At 53.8% G+C, this 13,212-nt stretch overlaps 5 protein-coding genes across 5 annotated transcripts; 3 read left to right on the forward strand and 2 right to left on the reverse strand.

Moving 5' to 3' along the window:
* Nucleotides 1–1,458: 1,458 nt before the first annotated feature.
* Nucleotides 1,459–3,120, forward strand: Z519_07297 (uncharacterized protein; the record flags this gene model as incomplete). Its single annotated transcript, XM_016765032.1, has 1 exon — nt 1,459–3,120. One exon carries the CDS (start codon nt 1,459–1,461, stop codon nt 3,118–3,120), a length of 1,662 nt encoding a protein of 553 aa, XP_016618982.1.
* An 845-nt stretch (nt 3,121–3,965) lies between these two features.
* On the reverse strand, nt 3,966–5,093 carry Z519_07298 (uncharacterized protein; the record flags this gene model as incomplete). Its single annotated transcript, XM_016765033.1, has 2 exons — nt 3,966–4,542; nt 4,639–5,093. The coding sequence occupies 2 exons, from the start codon at nt 5,091–5,093 to the stop codon at nt 3,966–3,968; spliced, it is 1,032 nt and encodes a 343-aa protein (XP_016618983.1).
* Nucleotides 5,094–5,756: 663 nt separating this feature from the next.
* On the reverse strand, nt 5,757–7,937 carry Z519_07299 (uncharacterized protein; the record flags this gene model as incomplete). Its single annotated transcript, XM_016765034.1, has 10 exons — nt 5,757–6,087; nt 6,147–6,163; nt 6,210–6,330; nt 6,381–6,470; nt 6,544–6,640; nt 6,693–6,986; nt 7,051–7,282; nt 7,333–7,519; nt 7,576–7,628; nt 7,686–7,937. The coding sequence occupies 10 exons, from the start codon at nt 7,935–7,937 to the stop codon at nt 5,757–5,759; spliced, it is 1,674 nt and encodes a 557-aa protein (XP_016618984.1).
* Nucleotides 7,938–9,291: 1,354 nt separating this feature from the next.
* Nucleotides 9,292–9,672, forward strand: Z519_07300 (uncharacterized protein; the record flags this gene model as incomplete). The annotated part of the gene is made up of 1 exon (XM_016765035.1): nt 9,292–9,672. One exon carries the CDS (start codon nt 9,292–9,294, stop codon nt 9,670–9,672), a length of 381 nt encoding a protein of 126 aa, XP_016618985.1.
* Nucleotides 9,673–11,127: 1,455 nt separating this feature from the next.
* Z519_07301 (uncharacterized protein) lies at nt 11,128–13,012 on the forward strand (the record flags this gene model as incomplete). The annotated part of the gene is made up of 2 exons (XM_016765036.1): nt 11,128–11,623; nt 11,712–13,012. 2 exons carry the CDS (start codon nt 11,128–11,130, stop codon nt 13,010–13,012), a joined length of 1,797 nt encoding a protein of 598 aa, XP_016618986.1.
* Between the last annotated feature and the right edge of the window lie 200 nt (nt 13,013–13,212).

Here is a 13,212-nt window from a genome sequence, read left to right on the forward strand (position 1 = left end):
TATCGGCCCGCAAAGAACCCTGCATACTCTGGTCGGTAAGCGGCTATGTAGCTTTTCTCAGACTGATAAGGGGTTCATTCTCAGGATATCTGGCTCGAAGTATGCACCTGAACATTTTAAACCTTTTCAACTACGAGACGATGGCGGCTGTCAAGGGGGGTTTTCGACGTGCTATTCTCCAATATCCCGGCTCCGTCACCCAAGCATACCAAATGCAAGAGCATCATCATTGAAGCCTCTGCCTCTGGAGACGCGCGCAAGCCAGTGCGATACCTGAGAGCCTTGGAAGAATCTGGAGCACAACAGACATCGGCTATTGACCTTCATCCAAAATGTTTTCAAGCTGCAACTCCAGAACAAAGGACCTCGGAGCGGAATGGCCAACCACAGCGAACGCAAGCTATTCTACTAATCACGTCCTCCGTGTCTGCCACGGTAACCTCCAGGACCCTGTACCACTTCTCGCTTCCAAAGGCTTGATGTATGACGGCTATTCCCTTCCACGCAGGGTTGGAAGGGCCCAATGCACCATACCAACCGAAAGAAGACTGCAGGTCAACCAGCCCAGGGATCTAGAGGGAGTCCTGCTTGTCCGGATTTTCATCAATATCCATTCGGGACTCACCCACGCCAATTGCGGGGGACAAACCGACCAAAGGGACAAATTCCCCTCCGTACCGCTGATGCCTCTCTTGGTGATGATACCTGGCAAACTGGGTGCCGACACCTCATAGACGTGCAGAGAAATCCATTGCTGGCCATAGGCTGTACACTCTTTTTGGCGATCTCGAAGCTGCAGCATCCAGGGTCCTTTCACTTCCAAAACTGAACCAGCCACTATCCACCGCTCCAGCAGATGCTCGCTTGTTCTCATCAAGACTCGGTGGTTGGTGGAAGTTCCATGAGGAGGGGAATTTCTTTCCCATTTGCAAGCCTGCATTATGCATTAGAGGCAAGCTTGGACCACCTTCTGGCCCCTGTCAAGCTATGCTTCCGCCCGTTACCCGCGGGCCAGGCTAGAGACCTAGAGGACGTCCCTGGGAATCTTAGGGTATCCCAAGGAGTCCTAAGGCATCCAAATCAGTTAAGTTGCGTCTAGCTGGGTGTCCTTCAGTGCCTATCAACGCCTGCACCACATACCCGCCGCTATCTCAACCCAAATAACCCTTGCCTTGGTTGACGCCATTATCCATCGCCATGCTTCCAGAAGTCCGGGGGTATGACAGTTGGCAGACATCCAATGTGCCAACCAGCAGCGGTGACCAGTCGATCTTTCCTCTGCTCGATCAAGGCACATTCAGCACATTCCACCAGGACCGTCTGATCGACTACCTATCATATAAAGCATTGGTTATCCCTCCATGGCCCTTTCCTTTGTCTAGCACCAGTTGGCTGGCTCCCTCTCTCATCACCTTTTGAGTCTTTGGCGAGAATTTCCACATTGGCTAGATCTTCAGGATGCCCGTTATGAAGATGCAGATGTTCAACATCAACTGGGGTCACCACAGATGGGCCGTCTTCTTCTGTGCTGTCTCCAGCCTTGGTGCACTTTGCTATGGGTACGATCAGATATACTACACTGGTGTTTTGGGAATGAAAAGATTTGTGCACGACTACGGCACCACCCATGACAAGGACGGCAACATTGCCTTGACCACCACCTTTCTTTCCCTCACAGCATCCATCATCTACGTGGGAGAGCTCGTCGGTGCTCTTCTGTCTGCCCCAATCAACGATTTCTTCGGCAGAAAGGGCGTCTTTCTTTGTGCTTCGGCTTGTATCATTGCAGGAGCCATCACTCAATGTGCCGATCAAGGCTCCATGGGAGTCATCTGCTTGGGCCGTATCCTGATCGGCCTCGGTATCGGCCAGTTTACAGTGACTTGCCTTCTGTATATTGGAGAGGTCGCGCCGCAGGCAATTCGGGGTCCTGCCTTGATGATGTTCCAATTTATGCAGTCCTGCTCTCAACTTGTTGGGTCGGGGATCACGCAGGGCACGGAAACTATTACCACGACTGCTTCATACCGAATCCCCATGGGGTTACTGGCTCTACTGCCTCTCCTTATGCTCGTGGGCCTGATCTTCATCCCGGAGTCCCCCGTCTGGTACATCCGACGAGGTCGACCAGAGAAAGCCGCCAAAGCGCTTCTGAAAATCAACCGCAGCATGCCAGGATACACCCCTGAAGAAGACATCGCAGCCTTTACGCACATGGTCGAAACCGAACGGCTTCGGGAGGCGAACTCATCCTGGATGTCGCTGTTGAGGGACCCCATCGAACGACGAAAGCTCATATACTCGTGTGGTGCAATGGTGGCTCAGCAAATCAACGGAATCCAGTTCTTCTATTCATATGGTGTGGTGTTTGCACAGTCTATTGGCATCAAGCAAGCATTCACTATTTCCCTCATTACCAATACGCTCCAAGTCGTCGCGGTGGGCGTGTCAGTACTGCTGGGCAACAAGGTGCGCCGTCGCTCGAACCTGCTGGTCACCACTGTCATGATGCTTCTAGCCTATATAATCATTGGAGGACTCGGGGCTGGGCCTTACACGAAGACCAGTTTCAGCACGACCATCGTCGTCATCTCGTATATTGTCATTGTGGCATTCAACTTCGGCCACGGCCCTCTGGCATTCACCATCGCATCTGAAATGGCCGTGGGACGCAATCGCAATAAAATCATGAGTTCCTCGATTGTCTCGTTCTTCTTCACCGTCTGGGTTATTGCCTTTACAAGCCCTTATATCTACTACAATGGCGGATTGGGCCCCATGTTGGGGTTCGTGTATGCAGGGACCACATGCATTACGCTCGCGTACGTGTGGTTCTGCGTGGGCGAGACAACCGGACGCAGTCATCTGGAGATTGAGCTGTTCTTCCAGAAGCACATTCCTGTCCGCAAGTGGCGCAAGCATCACTTCGACACCCTCGACATCGTCCACGAGGAGGCTCGTGGTGCAGTGGTTGAAGAGGTTACACGGGAAAGTGTTGGCGGCCACACACTGATCGAGAAGAGTGCAATCGAGACCACAACGGAGAGAGAACTCGCCAGCCCGAGTAGTGGCCACAGCAGCGGCAGCGTCGCTCTGAAAGAGAAGGAGCAGAATGTCTGAAAGGTTTTTGCAAAGATATCCCACACCGATACACTACCTTCACGAAGATGAATTCGGGAACCGGGGCACGACCAGGTGCCGAGCGCAAACCGAGCCTGGCGATTTTCGGCACCACTGGTATAAAAGCAGTAACGATATGATAAAAGAGGAAGACAAGCAAATTATCTTGGACTGTTGGAGTGGCACAGACATACGGTATATAGTTAGGTGTCGCCAGCTGCATTGACCACCACAAACAAGGCATCTTGTGTCGGTCGAGTTTTGGGAGCTGTTCATTGTCGGTCTTTTCTCAGCGAATGGGACAAAAGTGAAGGATTCCACAAACACCCTCTCCACGTTTGAAGATGCTGCGCAGCAGGTCTAGGTTTCTGGTCGATTATAAACAATGATACCATGAAGGGGGAAGGAGGTGCTGCCCTGCGGTGCTAAGAACCGAAGTTGCACCCGACAGATTCATTTCGGTATAGCGACGTGGTTTATACGGTGACCATAATATGGTATACAGTGATATACATAGTATATGATATATAGGGCAGGATGGAAGGGGATCTCCACGTCCGTATGTTTCCCTGCAAATCTAGTAGGGCTGGATACCTGGCATCTACACAGGACAAGACCAGACCGATTCGTATGGAAGTTCAAATTGTGATTGAATTGGGTTGAATGAACCAGAAGCATTAACAACCGAGGCACGAGAAGAGCAGCAGGGCTAAGAGAAATATATACTTCATGATCTTTTGTCTGCTTTCATGGGTGAGTCCATTCTTCCATTCTGAAATCATCCCGTCTGATCCCGTCTGTTGGTCTCTTTTCCGTCCCCCGCCCCCATGTTTTCTGAGCGGGCATCACTTATCCGGCTCGGGCGTCTCCCCAAGCTGCATATACGCCATGGCCTCGGGATACCGAAGCCCCACGACGGTACACTCCTCGCAGGCGCGTCGAATGGCGCGGTCTTCCTCGTCGGTGAGCTCGACGAGCAAGGCTACGAGATTCTCCTTGGCGCGCTCGACGCTTCGCGTCCCGGGGAGCAGGTGCACGCCGTCCCACTGCCGGCGCAGCCAGGCCAGCACGAGCTGGCTGGTAGACAGGCCTTTGTGGCGCGCCAGGTCTTCGATCTGCCGCACCAGCGCGAGGTTTTTGTCAAAGTTCTCGGGCTGGAACCGCGGCATCATCGCGCGCCAGTCCCCCTGCACGTCGGCGGGCGACTTGATGGTGCCCGTCAGGAACCCCCGGCCCAGCGGCGAGTAGGCGACCAGCGCGACGCCCAGGTCCTTGCACGCCTGCAACACCCCATTGGTCTCGATCTCCAGTGCCCACGGCGAGTATTCGATCTGCAGCGCCGAGATGGGGTGTACGGCGTGGGCGCGCCGGAGTGTCGTGGCCGACACTTCGCTGAGACCTAGGTACCGGATCTTGCCTTCACTGTCAGAGTGTCAGTGAGTGTGCACATAGATCACCCCCGGGAACACAGTCGGGTGTGTATGTTGAGGCTTGGATGGTATGTTGGACCGAACTTACTTCTTCAACTCAACCATGGCTTTCACCGTCTCCTCGATGGGGGTCTTCCCATCCACGCGATGGCAGTAGTACAGATCGATCCAGTCCGACTTCAACTTGTCCAGACTGGCCTTGCACGCGGCCCGCACCCACTCCGGGTCACTGCGGACGACATAGGCGCCGCTGGCGTCCTGGCCAGCGAAGCCGAACTTGGTGGTGAGGAAGATGTCCTTGCGTTTGTCCGGGTTCGCGGTGAACCACTTGCCCAGCAGCGTCTCGGTGTCGCCGTACAGGTCGGCGTCGTCCCAGTGGGTGGCGCCCAGCGCGTGCACGGCGTCCAGGAAGGCCAACCGCTCCTCGTCGCCGCCTGCCGACCCGTACGCGTGGCCCAGGGACATCATTCCGATCCCCATTGCTGGAATCAAGGGTCCGCCGGTACCCAGGGGGCGAGTTGGGAGGGGCTTGGGCAGGGACATTGTGTTTGAAGCTGTTGAGTATGGAAGGGACAAGGCTGTGCAGGGGGATAAAGGAGAGCACAATCGCGGAGAGGGAGTTAGATGGTTAGTTACTCAGTTCTCTTACCAAGAGGGAGGAGTCCAAGATCCGTGGGCGATGTGCCCGTCTTTCGTTCCTTATATATACCCCTGCATGATGCATACTTCCTTAACTCCGCTTGTTGCATACATAGATACCCCAGCTCCTCGGCATGGAACATGTTTGCGACCACAGCAACTTACACAGGAGAAGCATTGAGGGTTCATTAGTACGTGGCGGATGGTTTTCGTGCCGCGAAGGTCGAGCGCGGGCGAATCAAACGCGTTGCCGGACAAACAGGCACATGGACGAATCCGGACACATTTCGACCGGTCGGCAACGATTTTAATACGGCCAAGGTTTGTTAAGTCCGGCGTCTTGTATATCTGCGAGAGGAGGAGGAAGAGGAAGAGAAGGAGTGGAATTCCTTGGTCGAATTGGCTCGAGATACGAGGTATATCTATGATGACGTTCAAGGGAATAAGGTGAACAGGTACAATCAAGGTACATCTGGTCTTCCTTCAGGTCTATCTTTTGCAATGCTATACTCATCAAGTCCCAGACATGCTTCTGAAGGCCTGCGCCAAACTCCCTCCTCTTCTTCATCAAATCTTCGCGGCTCTTCCCGCCGCCTCTACCTTTTTACACGGCAACTCTCTTCTCAAGATCTTTCCCGATGGCGTCTTCGGCAGATTTTGCAATTCAAACACTCCCCCACGCAGCTTCTTGTAGCCCGCCACCTGCCCGTCAGCCCATTTGCGAATTTCAGCAAGGAGGCTCTGTTTTTGAGACGCCGGTGTATTGGGCGGAAGTGTCACGTATGCAATAGGAAGTTCCGTGGCTTGCTCGTCCGAGTAGATGGATGTCACGGCAGCGTCGACCACTGAGGGGTGTTTTAAGAGAAGGTCTTCGAGTTCCGAGGGTGGCACTTGAAAGCTAGGATTTTGTCAGCACTTCGAGCAAGTCCGGATGGATACACCCAGGTGAGTGCCTACCCCTTGTACTTTATCAGCTGCAAGCTGGTTAGCTAGATTCCAAGAGTTTGAAGCTGCACATACCTCTTTCAACCGATCTGTGACCCAGAAGTTGCCATTCTCATCCACTCGCATGATGTCTCCGGTTCGGAGCCAATCGCCCACAAAAGTCTCTCGCGTGGCTTGTTCATTGTTGTAGTATCCCCTGGCCACCAGTGAGTAACGGAGAGAATTCAAAACACGAACAAGACTGACATCATTGTCTGAGGGCCTCTCACCCAAAGTTCGCCTTCTTCACCTGGTGCAACATCCTTGAATGTCACTGGGTCGACAAGTCGAAGTTCACTGGGTCGAGACACGGACGAGTCAGAGCTGGTCGCATGGCGAGAGCGACAAAGACGGTGCAAGAGATACCTACGTTCCACACACTGGTTTCCCCGCCGTTCCGATATTGTTCTCGTCATCAAAAGGACTTTGCAGCAGTACTGTTGGGGAACATTCAGACATTCCATACCCTGCCGGTGTCAGTCATGGGTGGTGCGCTTTGACAGGATGCTAAATGCTGACCCTGCACGATCTTGACATCCCTCCCAAACCTTGCTTTTAATTTCATCTGAAGGTCTCTTTTGGTGGGAGCGGCCGAGATGAGGATGATCCGTATCGATGACAGTTCATATTTTGCAGCAATATCCGAACTCGCGAGTTGAATGGCAACGGGCGGAACGATGTGCACCCATGTGGCTCTGTGTTCTTCCATCTTCCGACAGAACAAGGCCAGGTCAAAGGCCGGGATTGCGCAGGTGAACGAGCCCACCCACATGCCACAAAACACCACAACCCCGAGGCCATAGACGTGGCAGTCTGCAAGCATCCTGTCAGACTCACTAAACAAAGGCCGGGACAGGCAGGGGATTAAGACCCTTACACGGTGGAAAGAAGACTTCTCGGGAGGCGTGATTCATCATCCAAGGCATTGAGATGCGTGTTTGGATGATATTGGAGACGATACTGTAATGTGACAACTGGACGCCCTTGATTTTCCCAGTCGTTCCAGATGAGAACACAATCATGCCAGTCACATCTTTGGTGCTTCTTCCTCGGAGGTCGAACATTGGAAGCGTCTGGTCAGGGGCTTGACCCGCGATGTCGTCGGGGAACTGGCGAGAATCAGGCGGACACGTTCCAACGATGGCTGGAAGGACCTCACCAGTTTGAGATTACCAGATCTTCTCAGCACCGTGAATATTGTCGGACGTGCAGGTTCTTCCCAACCCAGCTGCTGGCACGCAGCATTGACGGCCTCAAGTTTGCTTGGATCAACGGCGATATGGCTGGGCTGGACCAGGGATAATGCGTGGGCAATGTCCTTTGCTAATGAGGAGGGGTTGAGCGGTCTGTTGGCAAGCGTGGTGAGATAGTCGTGATCCTCGAAAATGCTGGGCAGACGTACGAGAATATTGCTCCAAGCCACAGTGTTGCATGCGCGAGGATCACAAAGTCGGTCTATGGCCAGATCGATCAGACCACGAAGGAGATGGCCTGTCCTTGCAGATGACATACCGAGTTGGGCAGGATGACCAACAGTTTGTCCTGTTCCTTGATTCCCATTCTGTGCTGCAAACCCCAGGCGCATCTCGCAGCTTGGTCCCGGAGGCCCCCATACGTGAGACTCTTGTTGGCAATGGTGTCGACATGGACAACCTTATCAGCGGGGACACTGTCAGGGTTGTACTTTGTCATGAGCGCTGGAATCGTTATTTTGTCATCGAGGGCGGGCGGGCAAAATGGCCCTCTCATGATATGTTGACCCATTGTCACTGTTGAGGGACGTGAACCAAGTGCCCTCCAGCTTGAGGAAGGGGAGATTTGCCATTTTTGTAGGCCCTCACTGGAATATTAAATCGACTTTTCCCAAATGGCCAGTGAAGTCGGCCGAGGCAGTGGACGAGATACAGGACTTGACACAGAGAGCTGAGAGACTCATTGCTCGTCGAGGTGATCGAGTGGAGCAAAGGCCTCCCAAGCCTCCCAAGCCTCTCAATGCTTGGATGCATTCGACTCCGCATTGGCGGAGACAAGACCTCGGCAAACGAGTCAGGAATTCATTAGACTGAAGCGGAAGGAGACGTCTCGATCGTGATAGGACGTGTGATTGCTCGGCGTATAAAAAGATGAAGACAATGCGCAATGTGCCTTTGGATCAAAGGGGACCTTGAGGATGGGAAATGGTATGATTCTCGACACTTTACCATATTACAGAGGGTGACACTGACGACTGCCACCTTGGTCCCTGGTTCCTGACTATGTTTTGAGACTCGTCTCGCGCCACTCGCAGAAAATGGGATTGATCTTGCGCGACACCTGTTCAGTTTTGAAACACGCTCTTACTCTGGATGTCATTGGAGCATCAATTCTTGCATTGTGGGTTGGGTAATCGTCTGGGCTAGATACAAAACAGAGTGCCAGCCTCAGCGAGATCGAGGGTCGAGGGATTGCCTCGCTAGAATCCAAGGACGTTGGGATAAAAAGAGATTGACAGTGCATGGAGAAGGCCTATGGAGGTCCCCAAGAGATCCCCTAGTTTCGACAGATGTTGACAGAGGCGGCGTGGAGAGGAGTTGAGGTTGGAGGAGAGAAGAGAAGCAAGTCAATGGCAGCGCAGGCAGTGCAGGCAGCGCGGGCAAAATGCGGGGGGATTCAACGACTCCCCCGTGTCTTCTCTCTGCAAGCAACTCGCCCACGTTCTTCCTCTCAAGCTTCTGTATCTCATCCCTCTGACCTCCTCGCTTCCCTGGGGACAATCGGCATGGGTTCCGCTATTTTTAACCCCTTGCCCTCTACCGAGTACCTACACCTACACGGGGCTCTCTCCTGCCGTTTCTGCCCTGCCTCTCGCTTATCAGACCTATCTCTTGACCTGCCCAGGGTGGTCGTATTCGGAAGAGCTATTTTCAGTGCCATTCCCATCGCTTGCTCGTTGCCCTTTTCCTAGAATACGTCCTCAGTGCTTGCAGCCTCATCAGTATATCCATGCTACCAGCCGTTCAGTGTCTCCCATTTCACATAGAGCACATTTAGCTAATCATAGACGGCCTCCCAGCTTCGCACGTTGTGCAGGACAGACAGTGAAGAATAAGATCAGTCAAATCCCCTTCCAATCGCGAACATGTGCTTCGGGAACAGCCAAACAATCGATGATCCCACCCAGCCACCTGTACGCGCTACCAACCCGTGGAGCCGCAAGATCCACGATCCGACGCAACAGCCCATCCACATCACTGAGTCTAACGAGGCTCACATGAGCGAGGTGCAAGGCTCAGCCACGACAGAGCACAAGGGAAGCCACAAGGACCGTCCCGCTTTTGTCGATGTGACCGATAAAGAGTTCAGCCCCGTGACAAGAAAACTGTCTAGTGTGGAAGCAGAAGCAGCGCGCCTCATGCCCAAAAAGAGCGTGGAGAAGAAATATCGGAGTAAGAACTCGGGCGCGTCCACTTATGCCTATGGCGCTGCCATGGGAGCAGATTTCGCAGCCGGTGCCATGTGATCGTGCATTAATGTCGGATATGGGATTGCCAGGTTGGGCAGAGCCGGCACCAAGAGGTGCCCATGGGTCTTATCAAGCCCTGATCATGTTTCGCTTGGTAACTCGGGTCGGCACAAACGGGGTGCACTATCTCAGGTTTCAATCTCGGAGAGAGGGATCCTAGAGGGATCTACTTGTATGAGATGGAGCCAGATCCGCTAGGGATGGGATCATGTCGACTATGCAGCCAGTCCGACCTTGACGCAGGATTATTCATCGTTAAAAGATACGAGCATGCCAATTGCAACCCAGAAATCGTCCCGAGTAATAGAGTGACTTTTTGACCCGCACCGCGATATAAACAGCCCAAGACAGGCCGAGAAGGCCCCTTGAATGTCGGGAGTCACGTGGCCGGGGCGACTATTTGTCCGCAGTCCACTTGGTCCCTTCCACCCCCTTCAGTCCATCTCGGTGCCATCGTGTCCCCTTCCACCAAAAACCAACAATCTTAGCTTTATCAAAGGCTCGCTTGGTCTGGCAAACGGCGCCTTTTATCGTCCATCATGACGTGATGGACCCCTGCAGCGTCGCCATGCGACTTCCGCAAGCGTTAAGGTCGCTAATGTCGTGAAATCTGGCAAATACCAAGTTGCAATCAACACAATGCACCAACCTCGACTGCGCGACTTTGCAAAAGTCCGTCTGGCTTCACAGCGGACACGCGTTCAGGCTAGTCGGCGTTCCTACAAGTACCAGTATGCTATGCCTCAGAACCAAGAGGCTGGAGGGAGGTCAACAGGTGACTCTTGCATCGAAGCCAGTGGGTTATGCTTTATGCGAGATGCCAGCAAGCAAGGCCAGATCCCAGGCCACCCACGAGGCGAGCAGGTCTCCGTATCTTGTCGAATTCGCCTACCCAGTAAAAGTCACCCTTCCGCGCCTCTTCGCTGGATGGAGCCACGGATCAAGGAAACCAAGTGTTCCGAATCAATGGCACCTGATAGTACTCCCTCGTGGTGCCCTGGAAGCTGTTTGTCATCTCAGATAAAGGAGGAATGGCTGCATTCTTGGGGGGGGCGGCCCAATATTGCTCCGCCGGCAAGAGTCGGCATTCTCTGCAGCTATGGACCCAGCCTCGCTAGCTAACCAATACTGTTCTTGCAGCTTCCTGCATGTTCAGCCTCGTCGTCATGGCCAGAAGTCATTAGGTATGTTTTGCACGGCGAGATGTAACGTTGTTCTCCCGAAAGGAAAAAAAAACCAGGCATCATTGATGTTTGAGGGATGCCGTTCCGGACGGATCATTTGTTTAAGGTGAGTATGAAATGGTATATATCATGATTGTGGCAGCTTTGACTATTATCGATCGAAACCATCTTCAAGCCCAAGTATCTATCGTCGCCACCCCTTCCAATCCAGAGCTTGCCCTGCCTGATAATCCGCATCGTTCAAAATAGCACAATGCCAACCCCTACGATGGACATGCCACCTCCTTTGGTTGAAGAGACGAAGGAGGGACCTCCCCCACAAGAGACCCAAGCATCAGCATCCCAAACAACATCTTCTTCCTCCTCCATCACTTCCGAAAAAGCCAACCACGACAACGACAATGGCGCCTCCTCCACTCCCGAAGAATTTACCATCTCCACCCGCTTCGTTATGGCCTTTGTTGCTCTGGCCGTGTTAACACTCATGGTCGCGCTGGATGGCACTTCGATCAGTGTCGCCCTTCCCATCATTGCGAAAAAGCTACGTGGAACAGCCATTGAAGCGTTCTGGGCGGGCACCTCGTTCCTGCTTGCTTCGACCGTGTTTCAACCCAATTTTGCCTCGTTCAGCCACATCTTTGGGAGAATGCCTGTGATCATGGTTTCTATCGCATTATTCTTCGTCGGGGTTATGATGGCAGCCTTGTCGAACGATTTTGGTCTACTACTTGCGGGGAGGTCGATTCAAGGAATTGGTGGAGGTGGTAAGTCACATCTATTCTTCCCAACAGAGAGTCGTTCAACCACACCCGTCATCCTTTTTCTTTTTTGTTTCTGACTGAGAGCGAACAGGTGTCATTGCCATGACCGAGATAGTCGTCACGGACCTCGTCCCGCTCCGCTACAGAGGCCAATGGGCAGGCATCATCGCAGGGATGTGGTCCATTGGTTCGGTCTCCGGCCCGATCATCGGCGGTGCCTTTGCCCAAGTGGAATGGCGCTGGATTTTCTGGCTCAATCTCCCCTTTATTGGCATCGGCGCTGTCATGGTCCCCTTGTTCCTGCGCCTCAACATAATACCACAGAGCATTACTGCCAAACTGCGCCGCGTGGACTGGCTCGGCACGGTGATCTTCGTTGGCAGCATGACGAGTTTCCTCATCCCCTTGACATGGGGTGGTGTCATGTACAGCTGGTCGTCGTGGCGGACGCTAGTGCCTCTGTTTGTCGGCGGCGCGGGCCTGATCGGATTCTGCTTCTACGAAGCATACCTCGCGCCCGAGCCTTTGCTGAGACTGTCCGTGTTCGGCAACCGCACCGTAAACATTGCATATATGACGACGACCCTCCACGGCATGGTCCTCTGGTGCATTCTGTACTACCAACCGCTGTACTTTGAGGCCGTCAAGGGCTACACGCCTGTGGTGTCGGGCGTTGCACTCTTTCCCGCAACATTCACCGTGGCGCCCATGGCGGTGGTGACGGGCTTGCTGATCACAAAGTTCTCCGCATACCGCTGGGCGATCTGGCTGGGCTGGGGTATCGCGACGCTAGGGCTGGGCCTGCTGACGATCCTAGACGTCGACACGACGATCCCGCAGTGGATCTTCATCGACCTGGTCTCTGGCATCGGCTTGGGCATCCTGTTCCCCGGCCTTCAGTTCCAGGTGCAGGCAGCCAGCACGAACAAGGACATGGCCTTCGCCGTGGCCATGTTCGTCTTCTTCCGCTCGTTCGGCCAGGCCCTGGGCGTCGCCATCGGCGGCGTCATCTTCCAGAATCAGATGGTGAAAAACCTGCAGAAGTACCCGGCCTACGCCGCCCGCGCATCGGACCTGGCCAAGGACGCCGCCGCCCTCGTCGAAATCATCAAGAACACCCCCGCGGGCGCCAACAAACTGGACCTCCGCACCGCCTACACCGACTCCCTGCGCACCGTGTACATCGTCATCGCGGCGCTGGCGGGCTTTTCCCTTGTCGCGAGCTTGTTTATTAAAGGCTATGATTTGAACGTCGGCCTCGAGACCGAGCAGGGCCTGATTGTCTCGGGGAAGAAAGCCAAGGGCGGTGAAAGCGGCCGGGACGAAGAGGCCGAGGTGGAGCAGCAGGTCAAGGTCGGAGGTGACGATCCAAGGTCAAGAGGCGACGCGTGAGATGTCCGCCGATCTTCCCGCTTTGTTGTATGGAGGCCGAGTGGAGTGGAAGGCAGTGGACCAAAGTGAAATGCATGGCGATGGCGTTCTGTTTTGTCCCATCATGACTTGATGCATGCATTGCTAGACGGAAGAAGGAACGGACACACTGTTAGACAGATTTCATCTTCAATACTCCGCTTGATGGTAATATTAACCCA

The sequence above is a fragment of the Cladophialophora bantiana genome (genome assembly GCF_000835475.1).
Source record: "Cladophialophora bantiana CBS 173.52 unplaced genomic scaffold supercont1.10, whole genome shotgun sequence".
Taxonomy (NCBI): Eukaryota; Fungi; Ascomycota; class Eurotiomycetes; order Chaetothyriales; family Herpotrichiellaceae; genus Cladophialophora; species Cladophialophora bantiana.